Raw genomic sequence first — 19158 nt, 5'->3', positions numbered from 1 at the left:
GTAGTGTTGTATGATAAAATGTGTGCTTCCCATTCTGCAAGCATGTGCATGGAGCTGAGGTATGGTGTTGCCGCAGACCTTTGTAATGTTTCTTAATTACGTTCCTTGTTCAAGGCCACTCTGCTGACACACACCTTATCTATTCGTCACGCCAGGAGCGAAAAGATTGATCTGGAAAGATTGAAATCATGCGGAGCAGTCTGTATGACGGCCAAGATCATTATTGGTGCTTTCTACACTTTATCGCAGAAAGTTCTTCGCTGCCTTTAAATTTAGCGCAGCTGAGAGCTGCAGCGATTATGCTCTTTGACAATTGTCGAGCAGTCTTTGTTGTTGGCGCCACTTAGTTGTCAAATTCTTTTTGGGCGCAAGTCAGCCCACTGAAGAGTTTGTTTCAATGCCACCTTAACCTGCTCGTCTGTTCATGGCGTTGTCACCACCACATGACGTCCTTGTTAATGGACCCGTAGTTTCGTAACAACCAGAAGCAGTCATCATCATCATCAGCCTGACTACGCCCACTGCAGGGCAAAGGCTTCTCCCATGTGTCTCCAATTAACCCTGTCCTTAGCCAGCCGCGGCCACCATATCCCCACAAATTTCTTAATCTCATCCGCCCACCTAATTTTCTGCCGCCCCCTGCTACGTTTGCCTTCTCTTGGAATCCACTCCGTTACCCTTACCCTTAAGGACCAGCGGTTATCTTGCCTTCGCATTACATGCCCTGCCCAAGCCCACTTCTTCCTCTTGCTTTCAACTAGGATATCATTAACGTGCGTTTGTTCTCTCACCCACTCCGCCCGCTTCCGATCTCTTAACAATACACCTATCATTTTTCTTTCCATAGCTCGCTGTGTTGTCCTTAACTTAAGCTGAACCGTCTTTGTTAGCCTCCACATTTCTGACCTATAGGTGAGTACCAGTAAGATACACCTGTTGTATACTTTTCTCTTAGGGAGAAGCAGTAAAAAGTGCTAATCTGCAACGTGTACAGCATTTGTGAAGGCTTTTGCACGAGGCACCCAGTGTTTTGAATTAGATGTGTTTCTTTACGTTTACAAGTGTCACTTTCTGATGAACAATTTAAAATATGAAGGCAGCAGTGGCATTGCTTTGAGTTGCAAGCATGGAATAATGCAGACTGGACTCGGTGTCTTTTGCTAACTATTATTTTTCCCACCTGTGCTAGACAAATGAAATTGGGCTTGCAGCGGCAGCTTGCATTGCCCTCTACATCAACATCTGTCTGTGGGTAGAATTGGAGTGCAGTGAAAAATTTAACGAGATCATGAGAGGAAAGTAACTACAGTGGAACCTCGATTATACGACGTTCAGGGGACCGCGCGAAACCGTCGTATAATCCGGGTGTCGTATAATTGAAAATCAAAGAATGCGGCCAGTGGCGCTCGGCCTTGCGCCGAAAACTGTTGACCGGCTTCAAGCCCGCGGCAAGTACGCCAATCAGATTAAAAAAGACAAAACCCAGCATTTGTTTGAAACAGATTTGCAAAAAAATCTTTATTACCGTTTAAAAAAAAATCGGTAATTTTTTTTTTTTTGCACCTTTGCCCAACCTTGGCGCATCAACTTTCTTTCCAGGGCTGCCACGTCCGGCAGTAGGTCGCCAACATCGTCGCGCGCGCAAGCAAAGCGCGGGATGTTGTCGACGCTCTGCAACACGTCCGCGTAACTAGGAGAGCGCAAACCTCTGCATCGTCGTCCACTTCCTCTTCGTAGGAAGTTTTATCGTGGGGCACAAGCATCCATTACTTCCATTACAAAAAGCGCCGTGGACGCCGCTGTCCTCGCTTGGGCGAGCGCGGCCTCACCCGCTTATCTGTTTTTTCATCAGCGTCGGCTCCTGCGGACGCATCTGTTGCTGCGACGACCGACGCCCGTCTTATCTTTTCTCTTTATCTTTCCTTTGATCTTTTAACTCTCCTCGGCAGCGGTGGTGGCTTGGCTCACGCCAGTAGGCGGGCCCGTGCGCTTTCCTTTTCATCCTTCTCTCAGTCGCAACAACAACACGCAGGCCGCGCCTCCTTGGGACTCCGACTGCACAGGCTCGACGAAAAAGAGAGCAAGTGCACTTGGCGGCCTCGGCAACGCTCTCTTCCGCGCAAAAACGGGGGTGCTTAGATTCGCATGCAGTTTTTTTTTTTTCCAGAAATTTTTTTCCGAAAATATGGGGGGGGGGGGGGGGGGGTGCTTAGAATCGCGAAAATACGGCACATCCCGGCCTGCGTTTGCTGACGACCTTTTTTGACGGACGGTACGAGCCAGCCGTCGTACGAAGCGGGGTCCTTCTAAAATTTGCGTCGTATAACCGAGGTTTTTAATGCATTGTCTCTATGGGGGTTTTGCCGGGACCGCACAAATTCGTCGTAAAATGCGGGTCGTCGCATGACCGGGGGACGTATAATCGAGGTTCCACTGTAGAAGAATAAGAATGGGGTGGAGCGCATATGGCAGGTTCTCTCTGATCATGAATGGCAGTTTACCAATATCCCTCAAGAGAAAAGTATACAACAGCTGTTTCCGACCGGTACTCACCTATGGGGCAGAAACGTGGAGGCTAATGAAAACGGTTCAGCTTATGTTAAGGACAACGCAGCGAGGTATGGAAAAAAATTGATAAGTGTAACTTTGAGAGATCGGAAGCGGGCGGAGTTAGTGAGGGAACAACCGCGGGTTAATGACATCCTAGTTGAAGTCAAGAGGAAGAAATGGGCTTGGGAAGTACATGTAATGCGAAGGCAAGATAAGCGCTGGTCCTTAAGGGTAACGGAGTGGATTCCAAGAGAGGGCAAGGGTAGCAAGGGACGGCAGAAAGTTAGGTGGGTGGATGAGATTAAGAAATTTGCGGGGATACGGTGGCTGCAGCTGGCAAAGGACGGGGTTAACTGGAGAGACATGGGAGAGGCCTTTGCCCTGCAGTGGGTGTAGTCAGGCTGGGGATGATGATGATGAAAAATTTGACATACTACGTTTTCACTTTGAAGGGCGTGATGGACTGAATTTTTACTTTTTTCCTTGCATCGCAGGTTTCGGCACTATTCCAGAAACTATAGCTCTCATTGTCGGCATTTTGGAGTGTGATTGTCAGCATGTCGAGCTGTTCCACATATCGTTTACTGTTTCAGCCACTGCTCCGCGTCTTTTCAGTCTCGCGCCACATTCTTCTAGGAATGTGTGGTGTTGAGTGAGGTCGCTGCAAATTTTCAGCTGCAGGGTTGTGTCGATGGCTTTCCATCAGTTGGACGCACCGGTTCTTGTGACTCATTCTTTGTGTCAGTTCACCTTTTTTACTCTGCAGCAACAGCATTTTAAACCAGTAGTGAAGTTTTGTTTAACAAGTACCTAAACAACGTAATAAGGGAGTATAATTACTCATTGGCATCCACCCAAGCGCAGCCTCATGGCTACAAAGGAAATCTATACAGCTTTCTCAGAAACTTCGCCGTTAAAGAAAAATTCGTCCTGGTCCAGGGTTCGAACCCGGGACCACCGCTACACCGGAACCGTCGCTCTACCACTCCACCTCCAAATCTCCAAATCTATTCCACCTTGCGGGATTCCCCTAAACGTTTGACCTACCTAAACAATGGCATGCATAGAAGCTTGAGAGAAGCTGTAATGTTACGCTGTGCAATTTGCAGTGGTGGCACTGTCCAGTATTTCATCTTTTTTTGGGTCTTTTATGGCTTATAAAAGCTTCATGTGCAGTGAAAGTAGTAGTGTTAATAGTTAGTGGTAATCTCTATCCTCAGCATCGCTTTGATACACTTTGCAGCAGATAGATTCAGTGGGAGCAAACCAGACTGTTATATTTTATTCTAGTGCAGAAGCACTACTTCACGAGGTCATATTGGTTCTCTGATTCACTGAGTCTGTGTGAAGCTTGACCTTGAGTGTGACCTTGGCCAAACCATAAATAAATTACTAAAATGATAACTGCTGCGACTGGGATTAAAACCCATGGCGGTGCGAACAGATCAGCTTCACTCCCCACTGCATGAGAGCACTATGCTGTCGCCGGAGCCGATTACACCTCATGTTAAAACTGTAATGCACTCTTGTGCTGTGCCTTCCACATCGCCGTCTTCATCAGCTAATACTACTATCGAACTAATATACACACCCTCGCGCTGTGCGTTGCACGTTGTCGTCTTCATCAACTAATACCACTATCGAATTGATATTGTTGCAGGAAAGAATACGTTGTCATTGCCAGAAAATGCCCCAGGGTCACGAGGCGGAGAAAGATGGCTGGTGCTGATGTTTGCTGGGGGCGCCTTGGGTCATGGTTAGCGAAGGCAACTGGCGGCCGCTGCGGAGCTGCGTCGTCGGTAGGCGTAGGGGAAATCTGCACCTCCACCAAATATGTCATGGGAGAGAATATATTTACAGATATTTATAGATAGAAAAGAATAGCTGCGAGCGGAACCGAGAACACAGTCAGAACTTTGTTGTCATCTCCGTCTCCTCCCACTCGTTCCATCGCTCATTGTCCTCGTCTATTCGCTTGAATATTGTCGACAGACGTGCCAACGACCCCACAAAGCAAAACCTTGAGCCAACCAGGCTAAATACGTGGCTTAAGGGGGGAGCCTGGTCTTGAAAGGAAAATTTTTAATAATGAAGTCACAGTTAAGAAATCTTCAGGGAATATATATTTTTGTGTACCGATTCTAAATATGTGATCTAATTTCATGTAGAACAATTTCTTGAGCAGTTATGAAATTTCTATGCATGTATTTTCTGAAGAGCTCTGAAAAAAATTTCGTGCGGGAAACTTGCTGAAATGTGTGCCATTGGATTCTCTTGACACCAAGGAATCCAATAAGGGTAAAATTGTCTTCCTGCTTATCATAGACATAAGTTGCAGAGTTTTGAAGTTGTCGCTTCAGAAATGAGAAGAAAAGTGTGTATTCCTGTTTGTGAAGTGGCAGCTTCAGTACCCTATAACTAAAATTCTACGATAGCCAGGATGATAATTTTACCCTTATTGCATTCCTTGGTGTCAAGAGAACCCAATGGTGTACATTTCAGCGAGTTTCCCGCAGCTAATTTTCTTCAAAACACTTCGCAAAATACTTGCATAGAAATTGCATAAGTGCTCAAGGAATTGTTTTATGTGAAATTAAATGACATATCTAGAATCAGCGCACAAAAATACATGTGGCTTGAAAGTTTCATAACTATGACTAGATTAATAAAATTTTCTTTTCAAGACCAGGCTCCCCCCTTAACAACCAGGCTAGACTCTCAGTTTAACTACGTTAAAACCTTACCACTTTCTTCTCTCAAGTGATTGAAGCGTGTTGCAGCGGTAGAGACCTAAGCTAGACATTCTTGTCCTGCTGCTTGCAGCCCAGCGGCAAGCAGGCGGACACCAACAACGAAGAGCCAGGCCCCGAATGCCCACAGTCGCCGCCCTTCTGCGACGAGTGCCGCTTGCCAGTGGGGCCACCCGGGCTGGCGCCGTCGTCGTCAGAAGGACGCACCTTCTCGCTGGTGCTGCAGGCACCACTGGGGCAGTCATCTTCCGCTGCCACCCACCAGATTGGGCTGGCGGTGGAGGACCCCGAGGGCGCTGCCGTGTTGGGCTCATCGCAGACAGTGGCGCTCCACTTTCTGGCACCGTTTTCGTGCACCCACCGGCTACAGACGTGCGACCAACGGTGAGGGCGCCTTTGGGGCACTACTACTCTGTTTATTCGGTAATCGAGAATTTCCCCCCACACTGTGAAACACCATTTAGCACATTTAAAGGGCACTGACTGTGCATTTAAACTTCCTTTTGGGCGAGTTGGTAGTTCATCTTGATATAGAAGGGTTTATAGCGCAAAGACACGGAGAAGAGAGACAGAGAGACAACGCACACACACAAGCGCTGTCAACTGAATTTATTGGTCGAAAGCCACACCTTTTGTAGGCCGAAGGATCGGGATGGGAAAGATGACAAAAAAGAAGGGTTGTGACAGACCAATCGAATTGTTAACGCATGCACAGGTAGACAAGGGTGTCACACTTCTGTTTATCTTCCCACCGAATCAACAGGTAGCTGCACTAAAAAAGTCACTCTCAACCTGGAACAGAGATAAAGACAGTTCGCTGATGCACTTGTTGCCAAGTTTCTTTATGTGGAAGGCTTCTAGGCTGATCCGTGCTGTTCTGTCTTTACTCTTTCCTAGAAGCTTTGTCTCCTCAAACCGGGCCACACGGGCTTCACATTTACTTCCTGTGCAGTAGCCCCCCCCAAAACATGAAAGGAAGAATTATGCTCAGAGGTTGGTCCCGGGCTGTCACCATCATTTTGTGCATGTGGTTACTGCCATTAGAACATATTTTGTGGCTTCTGGTAAATTAGTTTCATTCTTTCATTTCTAAATATTACTAAATATTAGCAATTAGAACACTCATTTTGTGGCTTCACAACTCCGGCAGGTTTCCTTCCCGCATGCTGCATTGTGAATGTCACTTCGCGATAGTGGATCGCCCTGTGCAGGAATTCTCACAGCCAACATGTGGCGCGCTCACGGAATTGCGATGGAGCCAACGAGCAACTCTAGACTCCTTGTTCGGCAGCTTGTGGAGTGTTTGCACCTGCATCAACACCGAGCTCACTTACGGACGATGGGAATCTTGTTTTGGCTGTTGGTGTGCAGTTTCATCACCGTTGAGGCACGAGCGCAAATGACCAGAGGCGCGAAAACGAAACTATGCGGAGGCAAACGCTGCGCGGGCAGCGCTGTTTGAAATGCAGTTGCGCAGGTTGGCGTCCAGGTTTGTTTCTGTCGTCTGCCTTTTCCCTGTTGCCTACAGCTTAAAAATGCAATTTTCTATGCTCCCATAGACGAGGATTGTGTGGCTGCCTCGAAAACTCCGCAGAAGTGTCTGCGCATGTCCAGACTTCACCTGCTCCGTGTGCCTGCCTTCTTCGCTGCTGTCTCCCTCTCACCAACAGCTTAGCTGCTCAGGCAGACTGAGGGCCATCGTAGGGCATTTAGGCCACTATGTGCATGCAAACGATCGCGAGAGCCACAAAGCCTTGCTAATTCCAGAGAAGCATGTTCCCGTTACTTGAAGTAAAACAGAAACAAAAAAAAAATGGCAGGCAACGACATATTTTTATAGCGAAACCTCTACTTCACGACCAGAGCTGCAAAAGCCGATTCATTGAACCCGTGATTTTCACCTTGAATAAATAGTTAAAGAGGAACAGTTCAGTTTCGCTGGCCAGTGCACAAGATCACTATGTTATCGCCGCAGCTGATCATGTCTCGCATTTTGAATTGAAACATACTCTCGTGCTGTGTATTGCACATTGTCATCGTCATCAACTTCCATCTGCGGCACGAACAGATGAGATCAGCTCAACTTCGATCAATGCTTAACCTGAGTCTAACATCGTCGCCAGACGTTTCGACGACCCAGCAATGAGCCATCCAAGCAAAACTCATGCTTTCGTGTGTCTGCTTGGTTTGACTATGTTAAAACCCCACTTTTTTTTTTCACATGCAGTTTCCAGCTACTACATTTCCCTTCAGGTATTTTTTTTTCGTGATCCCATGAGAAACGTTACAGCGGGGTTCTACTGTCTATGTTTTAAAGCATTAGCTGTAGAGGGTTGTTCACGGGTTTAGCCACTGTTGTCATCCACACTAGTGCAGGTCAAGGCTGAATTGACCACCTTTGAGCCTCCCCCACAGCTCATGCAATCCCCCTGGTGTAGTGCCGCGGCAGTATGTGATATAATACCCCCAGTTTCTATTCTGGCCCATTAGTAGATTGCCGTGCAGCCTGCGAGCACACCTTTGCCACACATTTTCCTGTTACTGTACTGATCACACAGTCAGGTGATTTCTTAGGCTACGGCGGAAACAGAACTGTCCTTTGAACAGCTACCACTTTGAAAACTCATTGCTGATGAGAGGCATGTCAGGGAATTTTTACTTGCAGTGAGAACAAAAAGCACTCAAAAAGACAGTCACAAAACGTTTCTTTTTCTCCCTCTCGTGCCAAACCAACTACAGTAGAATCTCAACGACATATATCTCGCAGGGTCGCGAAAAAATTTGGATCATCTGAAATTTGTATTATCAAAAACAAACAATCTTTTGGCACGAGCATTGGAAATGCTTTCGCACATACATGTGTACAACTGACAGGATTTATTTACGGCCACATGGCCAGCACTTGCTAGTTGCGGTGCATACAGCGCGACTGGCAGTCGCACTGTCGGTGGTGTGTGGGCCATCCACTGCCACTCAGCGCTTCTTGTGTGTACAGCTCAACTAGCGATTGTGGCACTGGTGACATACGGGTAGCGTTTAGTGCTTGAGGGTGTGGTTGCGGCTTTCGCATTCATGTCATCCGTATTGGCGCGGAAGAGTGTTGAGAGCATTCGGATTTCTGCGCATTGTACAGTGTTTACAATGTGTGCAAAATCTGCAATGTGTACAATGTTTACAAAATTCTGGCAGGGGAATTTTAGGAATTCTTATCATCCTGGAATCTATATCAGCCGTGTTCGTATCATTAGGATTCTACTGTAGCCCAAACCTTGCCACATTTTGTAGGTACCGTTCACATGTTCTCGGGTGGCACGACTGTGTGCGGCATCTCACGGTGGCTGGTGTGTGTGTGTGTGCGTTGCAGGAAGTACGTGCAGGTGACCCTGCAGGGCCTGACGTCGCAGCCCTTCACGGTGGGGAACGCCACCCTGTTGGCACTGGACAACGAGCCTGTGTACCTCAAGCCGCTCCACTCCAGCTCACAGCTCCTGGTCAGTGCGACAAGGCCGCCTCGGCTCTGTCATATATATGTGTATATATATATTGTAATGAGGTGACTCACACAGTCAGTATGGACGGCCACAGTCCTTGTTCCAGCGGTGTTGCTCAGCAGGCCAGCGTTCGCAAGCGCGCACCCGAGCTTTGTCAGCTTCGTCTTCCTTCTTCTTTCTCTCCTTCGTCGGCGCTAGCGGCTGGGACATCAAACCCCAACTTTCTTTCTTGCAATATATTTATTTTGAGAAAACTTGGTTGGGCTCGGTTAGAAATATACGCAAAAAATATACGGAGGCGTTTGTAGCTTAGAACAATTTAATGATGTTTCGGCCGTGTATATATGACATATATGTCAGTCCGGCAACTCGCAGTCCTCACTAGCAAAAAAAAGAATGTTTGCTCCAAAATACTATGTCGATGCCTTCTCCCCACCCCTGTCCCGCCTGGCTAGTCAAAGGAGGATGTATGCCAGAAGTATGCTCTTTGTTACTCAGTTTTCCGCGGGATGGCATTCACAGGTCAGTGCAGCAGATGTGCAATGGTGCAGTTGCAAGGCATCAGTGGAAGGTAAATGGAAATGAAAGGCAACATAACGGTGCGTCTTCCATGCCTTGCACACTTTCTTGTGGCCCGGCTGGCTAGCCTTGTAAGCAATAAACCAAACTGTCTGTGGAGCTTTACTTTTGGATTTGGGTGCGACACGTGTTCCGGAGGTTACGGAAGTTTGCAGTAGTGCTGCGTACCTCTCTTCTTGGAAACCAAGCTGCCAGCATGAGTGGTCAGGGTAAACAGTGTGCAGGAATTTTCGTTAACAGAACTGAATTACCTCCGAGTTTTATTTTTTATGCATGGCGCTCCATGCATCCTGCCAACAATGGACACCAGTGCAGGGCGTGTGCTACCCGTGGCTTGGCTGAGCTACTTCTTTAGACCCTGAAAATAGGCTGGCTCTGTGTATATCCCCCCCCCCCCCCCCCCTTTTCTTCCCTGATTTCGGATGGTCTTTTTTGTAAACAAACATCTACTTATACTCGTTAATATGCCATATCAATGGCGTGGCATTTGAAAAGGTTTGCGCCAGTACAGATTCGCGCTGGTTTTGATAAGGCAGTGTGGCAGTGTTTGATAAGGTGCCAGTACAGGCGACGCGCCAGCTTTCAATGCTTCTCTTTTTTCCCTGGGGCAGTTGCTTGCTCGAAAAACGCACCCTCTTCAAACAGGAGGTGTTCTGGGGATAAATTGCAGCATCGTCAGAACAAAAAAAAAACATTTGACAAAACTGTGTATATGCGGAGTCTTAATGAATGCACCCCTCACTGGCCAGAAAAGAAGTTGACTCCAAATATACATTGACGCAACCCCCCCCCCCCGCCCCACCGTCATGGCACAACGGCGTGTGCTCGGCTGAAAGCCAAAAATGTGCACTGATACATATTCAAAGCCAGCAGTCAGAGGCAAATGGAGATAAAAGGTGACAAAAGAGCGCCCTCGCTGCAAACTGAACTGCCAGTGGTGTGGTTTCATGACCCCACCCATCTCCTTAAATGTGCCCCCCCCCCCCCCCCCCCGGTAGTGTCCACTCCCTGCTGCTCACTTGACTGGCGAGACACAAAGAAGAGTGCGTGATTGTCTGTGTGTTGTGCCCATCATGCAGAGGGTGAGCCCCGAGCAGACGGCCTGCTTCCTGTGGGAGTTGCTCAACGCCCTGGGCCAGCCGCTGCGCCTGTCCTTCTCGGTGCTCTACGTGCACGGCCGGGGTGAGGACCGCGTCGAGAGCAGCTACGGCCACACCTTCCGCATTGACGACTACCAGGTGCCCATTACATGCAGTCCTTTTTTTTTTTGTTTTCCCACCTTTATTGGACACATGCAATGTACTCTCTTGCAGCATTGTTCCGTGTTCTTGCTTTGTTTATTGCTTTTCCGAGTCTACAGCATGTAACAAAACTGCTGCTAGAGTGGTCAAACACCATCTAAGACGTAGATGAAAGGAGATAGTAGTCAGGACGAGCGCTGACTCACAACTGCTTTCTTTAACTAAACCAGTTAAGTCAGTGCCCGTCCTGTGTATACCTCCTTCTTTCGTCTATGTTTTTCGCGCTGGGGCTTGACCACGCACCACCAACTAACTGACCCGTCCCGCTGTTGTGTTGCTCCAAGAGCGTTTCTTTTCTTTAATTTTCCACAAACATTTACATTGGCTCCAGTACTGCCTTCACTCCTGATAAGAGCAATAAAAATTAAGTGCGCATCTAATCACAGTCTTCATACAAAATTAATGCCTTTCACTTGTAAACAGCGTTGCTGGGTAAGCTACTGTTGAAGTTTTTAGAGGATGTTGGCATTTCTGGGTGGAGGTGCACTTCTTTTCGACTGTTTGATGCAGGCTGAGCGAATGCTGACGTGATTAACGTAAGTAAGGCGGATACCGCCGGTACACCTCAGCACCACTAACACCACCAGATTGTTCCACTCATTGATGCCATTTTCATGCAACGTGAAGGCTCGCACAGCCGTGAATGAAGGGTGTGGGCCGATGGGAGGATGACTGTTGTTCCTGCTCCCTGCAGACGCTGTACACAGTGCGTGTGCGGGTGGAACCGCAGTCTGGGGCCGAGTTCTGCCGGGCGGACTGTGCCTGCAGCCTGCACGTGCACATCAGCCAGCTGCAGGTGATGGCCCCATCCGCACTCATGTACGAGCTGGTGCCGGACTCCGCCACCTGGGCCGTACTGGGACGCACCGCAGGTGGGTGCGCTTGGCTCGGTCCTCACCGAGCTCACTATTCTTCTTACCCGTGCTGTGAGGCCATGTCTGTGATAAAGTTTAAGGGCCCACCTCCGACCTCATCTATAGCCTTGTAGGCCTTGCTGCAGTCAGCTGCAACTTGGGTCAGCAGCGAAGCTTTTCCTACATCCACGGGCAACATCCATTGTTCCTCTGTAATAAGGAAGTAGACTGTTGTTGAAGATTTTCTTGTCATCTAAACAAAAAACCAGTCACGGACGAGATTGCAGCAGATTCCTATTAGGGCGAATTCAGTTAAGATGATTTTTTGGACAAGATGAACTGTGCAAGACCAGTAGGTTGGTTTTCCTTAGGACTCAATGTAAAAAAAAAAAAATGTACTCAAGTTGAACTAAGCGGAAAACCAGCGGAAAGGACGCATTCCTAAGTTTCCAGTGTTGTCCTGTGTACTTCTCCTGCTTGCGAATGCGCCCTTTCCACTGGTTTTCCGCTTACCATGCACCAGCTGGCCCAACAAACTACGCTTCTTCAATTCAAGATGAACTGTCTGCTGTATGTTTTGGTTAAGACAAACTTTCACAGAGGCCACGGACCACGGCGACTTGTGCAGCGGCACTCATGGGGCTTCCGTGTGACTCTGTCAAGGAAAGAAAAAGAAATATAAAATGTTTCTATGCAAGAAAGTGCACCCCTACAAGCACCTTTGAAGCGCTCAGTGCAGGGTGAAAAAAAAAAAAAGAGTGTATACACACAAACAGCAGCCGCTGTGGGACACAGTAAGAAGAAAAGAGGTGATGAAAAAAGAAAACTAGACCAATGCCGTTTTCAAGTAGGATAATGTGACCTTGTTATGCTCTCAGTCTTCAACACATTTCATGCATAGTGCAATAAATGCTGTATTTGCAAGTAGCCTTTCTCTGAAAGACTACTTTATTCACTATTGGCATGTAACATATATGTGGACACACTTAACATGCACACATACCTTTTTTGGGCGGCACTAATGTTAAGACGAACTTCTGATGTGACAAAAACATTTTCATGGTCCCTTCAAGTTTGACTTAATACTGCATAAGTGAGAGAATTTGAATGCATCTAACTTGTTTAATAGAGTTAGGTGCTAAAATGTTATTTTGTTTGCTGCTGTGATTCGTTAACAGAGTAAGACATTGCCCTGTGTGGTTTGGGGCTGTTGTTGCCAATTGCAGTCTTTTTTTCTTTTTCTTACGAGAAATAAATTCGATTATAAATTATTTAGCAGTCTTGGGAGGATATCACGTGATGGTTCATGCATAGTATTGTTTTTTTTATCATTATAGAGAAGAAAACTTTCTACCTAAATTAGGTGTCTATACTCTTTTAAGTTGTGTCGATTATGAGACATAATAGCCCATATTAACATGCGTACTCTGATTCTAGAGGCCCATGTGCTGTGCGATGTCAGTGCACGTTAAAGAACCCCAGGTGGTCGAAATTTCCGGAGCCCTTCACTGCGGCGTCCCTCATAGCCTGAGTCGCTTTGGGACGTTAAACTCCCATAAACCATAAAAAACAAACCATACATACGCTGAATTCCTGTGCACACAGAGCTGTATTGTTTATCCTGTTGTTAATGGATTCATGCACATCTGTTGTTTATAAGCACTCGAATAGACATTGCTTGCTCCCCATTTCTGCGAGCCTGGTTGAGGGTTGGATTTGAGGGGTGGAGTTATGGGTCAGGGCCCATAACTCCACCCACTTTCGGTAAGTTGACTTGTCTAATTACACAAAGCTACTCAGTAATTTGCATTACTTTTTCACTGTTCATCGTCGGAGGAACAATCTTTCACTTGAAACTGAATCCATCTTAAGCCCCGATGAATCTGTTTGCAAAATGAAGTCCTTTTCAAAAGTATGGTACACTTGCTAGCTTTCTTTCTTGCGTTTCATTCACTCAGTTATACAGTGTGAATCGCGCCGAGCTCATAATCTGTATGATATGAAATGCTGTAAGTAGCTTAACCTGTATTGTTTGAACTTTCTTTTTTTTTTACCTTCATGGTTTTGTTCATGTCCTGCATTTACTTACCCCCAGTTCTGCACCACATGTAATGACTGTAAGGGCCTTTTGTTGGGGGGTAGGTGAACGAGTGTATGAATCTGGGAACAGAAAAGGTGAGGATTCAAAACGGTGACAAACTACAGGGCGTTACGGGTGCATTACTGTATATGCCTTGCGTGGAGGACATGCCTAATGTATATGCCTTGCATGGAGGACGTGCCTAACGTATATGCCTTGCATGGATGGCGCGCCTAACGTATATGCCTTGCGTGAAGGACATGCCTAACGTATATGCCTTGCGTGAAGGACATGCCTAACGTTGCCTAACGTTGCTCATTAGTCTGGTTGACAACAACTAAGGCCAACCTAGAAAAAATTTACCTTCTGCAAAAGAAAGCTATACGTCACATTGCTAATCTTGATTACCTAAGCCACACACGGCAAGCTTTTGAAACATTCAATGTGTTAAAAATTGAAAGTATGTATGAATTCCGAATATTGCTTTCATTTCATCTGTCGTCATCCTTTAGGTCTATGATTGAAGGCACTGCGCTATTGAAACAGAACGATCACACAGTTAATACTCGCAACACAGACACTTGGTTTGTTCCCCATTTTCGCACTGACTATAAGTTCCAAGCATTACAGCACAATCTTCCAGTAATTTTAAATAGATATAAAGACATAAATAACCCTACTAAGAAAGCATTGCGTGAATTACTTCTTCAAAAATAATTCCTGACATATAATTCGCGCCAAAGTACAGCTGCTCCCTTGTATCTTATGTAAATATGTTTTCTGTATTTCCCTATTGCAATTTATTGATGATTTTGTGCTTTCTGGATGTCCTGTTTTGTGAAAAGTGTAACCTGACTATGCGTTCGTTTTTTTTTTGTGTGTATGTCAATGTTCTCAACAAAGTCTGCTCCTGTGCCTTGTAACGGCTGCCTGGGCCTCGTCAAGCTGTATACCTACAGCTTTTAGTCCGGGCAGCCGCCAGAATTTTCTGGAAAATAAATGAAATTGAAATTGAATTGAATATGCCTTGCGTGGAGGACATGTCTAACGTATATGCCTTGCGGGGAGGACATGCCTAACGTATATGCCTTGCGTGGAGGACGTGCCTAACGTATATGCCTTGCGGGGAGGACATGCCTAACGTATATGCCTTGCGTGGAGGACATGCCTAACGTATATGCCTTGTGTGGAGGACATGCCCAATGTTGACCTTCGGCCCATGTGCTGCGCAGGGGTGCTGCAGCTGAGCCCCGAGCAGCGTGAGCACACGGTGACCCTGGAGGTGAAGCCGCTGCAGGTGGGCTTCCTGCCCATGCCCACAGTGAGGCTGTCCCGCTACATCCCGTCAGCCTCCTCCACAACGGGGACCCCCTCCAAGAGCCTCGGTGAGTCACTAGTTGAAGTGCCTAGTGGGGGGGGGGGGCACAGATCAATGTGCAGCCAAGGCACATGGCGGGAGAAGCTCTCCATTGGTTACACTGGTTACAGCAGATTTCCAGATGACATCGCATGGACAGCGCAGAGTGGACTCTCGTTATTTCGTACTTGGCTGATTTGAACAGCCATCATCATCATCATCAGGTTGACTACGCCCACTGCTGGTCAAAGGCCTCTCCCATGTCTCTCCATTAACCCTGTTCTTTGCCAGTTGCGGGCACCCTATCCCCGCAAACTTCTTAATCTCATCCGCCCACCCAACTTTCTGCTGCCCTCTGCTATGCTCCCCTTCTCTTGGAATCCACTCCGTTACCCTTAAGGACCAGCGGTTATCTTGCCTTCACAGTACATGCCCTGCCCAAGCCCACTTCTTCCTCTTGATTTCGACTAGGATGTCATTAACCCTCGTTTGTTCTCTCGCCCACTCCACCTGTTTCCGATCTCTTAATGGTACGCCTATCATTTTTCTTTCCATAGCTCACTGCGTTGTCCTTAACTTAAGAACCCCCTTTGTTAGGCAGTTTATGTGAAATGACACAGTTGTCACGAAGTGAATAAACTCTAGGGAAGACGCTGAGCTTAAAATGAAAATTTTTGTTATTGACGATATCATAATGAAATTAGGAGTGTATGTATTTCTTCTTGTTTTCAAGAATATAATTGTAGCTTTAGTATATAGTATACCTATTAGTTTTCATATTAGGAGGAAATACCTGAAGCCTAATTAGCTAATTTTTTAACTGGTCATTAAGACACTTTCCCTCATTAAAAATTTTTGTTATCGAAGATATCATAATGAAATTAGGTGTGTATATGTATGTCTTTTTGTTGTTTTTAAGAATATAATTGTAGTTTTAGTATATAGTATACCTATTAGTTTTCATATTAGTGGGAAATACCTGATGCCTAATTAGGTCATTTCTTTACGGGTCATCAAGACACTCTCCCACGTTATTTTTCGGCTGATATGGAAAAGGAGCTGTAGCCAAAGACTGCCATCTGGAGCCATGCTATTTATATTGCTGTGGAGGTCGATCATCTCATAAAAATGTTCACTTTTGTCCAAGCACCTTAATTACGAAATGTAATTAGGTGCCATAGTTCACAGAATTTGATATGCTCAACTCAGCCATAAAGAAATAGCATAGCTCCATAGTTTCGTTCTTTCTGAATTCAACAGTATACGATTAATTGAAAATGCACCATAGAAATATAATGAAAACTTCTATAAGACTAGTCTTGTTGGTAAAAAGCACGAGGCTGAAAAAGTTGCATTTGAGTGCTTGCATTTGGGAGATGAGGACTGGTCCCCTTCTCCTCCCCCTTTAAATCCTCCCATGAAACTTCAACTCCTCACTTGTACGATCATAGCCATTAAGGATACGGGGCATGCTTTGTTAATCAAACTCTTCTCACACTTTGCCTGGGGAAAATAAAGTGGCACCTAATCTATGTGGCGGCAGAGTTCATTGGTGCCCTTATGCGTAAACAGAGAGAGAGAGAGAGACTCTTTAATGAAATGCAGAGAATTTAGCCGGCGTTTAAAAATCGCTGGCATGCTACTCTGCGTAGGAAGGGGAATTTGGGAGAAAAAGGCAGAAGGAGAGCAGCGTGGAAGAGGTAAAAAAAAAAAAAAAAACCAGAGGAAACCTTCACTACTTCTTCGTTAAATGCATGAGTACGGTTGGACGACTCAGGCATGCATTATGTTGTGCCGTCTTCAACTGTACAGGTGTTTTCACTGTGAAAGGGAACATATCATCTACGTTCATTCAGCGATGGGAAAAGCGCACTGTTTCCTTTGTTCTAAAAAGTTCTCCACTTTGTTTTCAAACTCTGCAGAAACCAATTCTTTCATACCTTGAGCTTGGCACATGATAGCCTAAGATGCTTATGTGCCAGTAAACCCCACACCACACACATAAAAAGTTTTTTCCTAGATGCATAATGCATGGGAGAGATTTTCATCTTCAGTGCAAAAGAAAGAATAGGATTTGTCTTTGCGTGTAAGCTGGCTGTTCCCTTTCAAGTTGGAGCGGCCTGTACGTGCGGTCATGGTCCATCTTGAGAAAAACAGCGCTTGCAGACAAAGGACCAGAACGAGAAGGACACACAACTGCGCTGACTAACAACTTTATTTCGAAAGGCAGCTGACCCGCACCTTTTATACAGAACCGGAGGGAGTGATGTGCACGCGCAAAGATCCGCAAAATGGATCATTTCATTCCACCCCCCCCCCCCCCCCCCCCTTTCTTTCTTTTTTTTCTCGCTTGTTTGGGCTGCATTATTGGTTCCCAGTGACGATAAGAATAGTTGGCCTACCTGTTGGCTCTTTCCGTGCTTCCACTTTGCTGATCTTTGCGCGCGCGCATCACTCCCTCCGGTTCTGCGTAAAGGGTGCGGATCGGCTGCCTTCCGAAATAAAGTTGTTAGTCAGCGCAGCTGTGTGTCCCTCTCATTCTGATCCTTTGTCTGCAAGCGCTGTTTTTCACAAGATGTACAGGGTAAGTCAAAAGTTCCAAGGCCACAGGGTTTGCTTTTGACCACCATGGTCGGGCAGTTGAGATACCCTCGAAGCTCAGAATATCTCTAGAGAATAGAAAAAGGATCGTTCTACCATCTGAGAACCTTGATAGCGTTATCGGAATCTTAAGTGCCAGGATATACCGATGAAAAGCGGACCATGTGGCCTGGGAACTTTTGACCAACCCTGTACCTCAACCAACTTGCCCCGCAACACACCTTGGTCAAGGTCAGGAGTGTAATGCATGCTGCACGCCTTTTTCGGCACAGGCTCCGAAGGCAGCAGCGGACAGGGGTCGGCTAAACTCGAGCCCTTCCTGCCCGGCCAGGTCTACAACTGGAGTCGAGCCACGCAAGTGCACGTGCTTGCGCCCTCGGTCGGCAGCAGCGAGCCACCCGGCTGACGGCCGCCACGATAGAGGCCGCCTCCTCATAGTGGGTGCCCGCCGCCACCACCCTTTGCATGGACCGCGCCTGTATTATTCGCTGCCAGCCCTCCTCCCCACCCGGCTGCTGTACAGAGAGAGAGAGAGAGATGGGGAGAGGGTGGTCTGGCTGCCTCCCTGCCACCAGGAGCAAGACAAAGACTCCGCTCGTCGTGCTTGATTCCCTGCTGGCGTCGACAACCTTTCTTTTTTTTTTCCCTCGTTTGGTTTCTGTGGGCCAACGTGTTAACTCGAGAGCAGTCTTCCCTACGCTGCCTTGCCTGGTCTTGTGAACAATCGGCTCGTGTTCGTGGGAAGGAGGTGAATCAAGAAGGAGAAAAACGAAACTTTCTGATGTGTTGTGGCGAACTTTGCCGCTAGCCTTCATAGGTTCCTCACTGATTTTCTTTAGCCGCTGTGTTAGAGGCCCGTCTTGGCTAGGGGGCCGGTGTGCTTGGATGAAAAAAAAAAAAAACTGTTCCCCTTTTTTGCCAGTAATGTAATGACGACATTCCTGATGCCTTCCCTCGTCCCTAGGCGTTCCTTTTCCTATTCGTCCCCTCTTTCCATACTTCACTCCCCGCTAGACTGTTGTACAAAGTAAGAGTCACGGATTCCCCGCTCTGGGGAAGACGTTATCCGCCGTGTCGGCAGGGTTGTTAAACAGTCCCCAGCTGTCCTTACCGAGGCCTCCTCTCCTGTCTCCGTCCGAAGAGGCACTTCTACGAGGGTTGTACGTTTCCCAAGCAAAGTGACGTGGTATTAGCGCTTTGTATTTGTTTGCACGCACGGGGGGGTCGTTGCGTGATGCTGTTCAGATGCGTGTGTATTGCTCTAGGAAACGAAACAGAAAAAAATGAATAAATAGGCCACATTGCAATTTCACATGCCTGTCTCTCGACTTCTTTGCTTACGCTTTCAATGTGGAGCTAACATCAGCCTTCTTGTGTGCAGTCAATGATGATGTGCACAGCTGTTTTTTTTTACCGGCTTCTAGAGAAACTGTGTGTGCCTGTTTCAGCAGGTGAGAAATGGAAGGTAGCTCATATCATATGAAAGGCCATTGCTTAAGAAAGGCTGCAAACACAAGTTGTGTATTTCTGTGCAACACTTCGAGTCGTGAAACTCACTAGCATGAGGAATGACGTGAAGGAGTAAAAAAATGCTG

The 19158-nt window shown here is 46.8% G+C and overlaps 1 protein-coding gene across 2 annotated transcripts in view; it reads left to right on the top strand.

The window, feature by feature from the left end:
* The window catches only part of SIDL (SIDL trafficking protein particle complex subunit 10), a 95276-nt gene extending 76401 nt beyond the window's left edge, over positions 1 to 18875 (top strand). For both annotated transcript variants that reach the window (XM_089572270.1, XM_089572271.1), the window contains 6 exons: positions 5374 to 5684; positions 8665 to 8791; positions 10450 to 10608; positions 11366 to 11543; positions 14838 to 14990; positions 17836 to 18875. In XM_089572270.1, the coding sequence (XP_089428396.1) occupies positions 5374 to 5684; positions 8665 to 8791; positions 10450 to 10608; positions 11366 to 11543; positions 14838 to 14990; positions 17836 to 17969 (1062 nt within the window). In that variant the 3' untranslated portion in view covers positions 17970 to 18875. The remainder of the gene's footprint in view (positions 1 to 5373; positions 5685 to 8664; positions 8792 to 10449; positions 10609 to 11365; positions 11544 to 14837; positions 14991 to 17835) is intronic.
* The last annotated feature ends 283 nt before the right edge of the window (positions 18876 to 19158 follow it).

The sequence above is a fragment of the Amblyomma mixtum genome, chromosome 2 (assembly GCF_055824585.1).
Source record: "Amblyomma mixtum isolate Tamu chromosome 2, ASM5582458v1, whole genome shotgun sequence".
In the NCBI taxonomy this organism is placed as follows: Eukaryota; Metazoa; Arthropoda; class Arachnida; order Ixodida; family Ixodidae; genus Amblyomma; species Amblyomma mixtum.
Note: the sequence above shows the minus strand (reverse complement) of the source record. Positions and strands in the feature narration are given on the sequence as shown.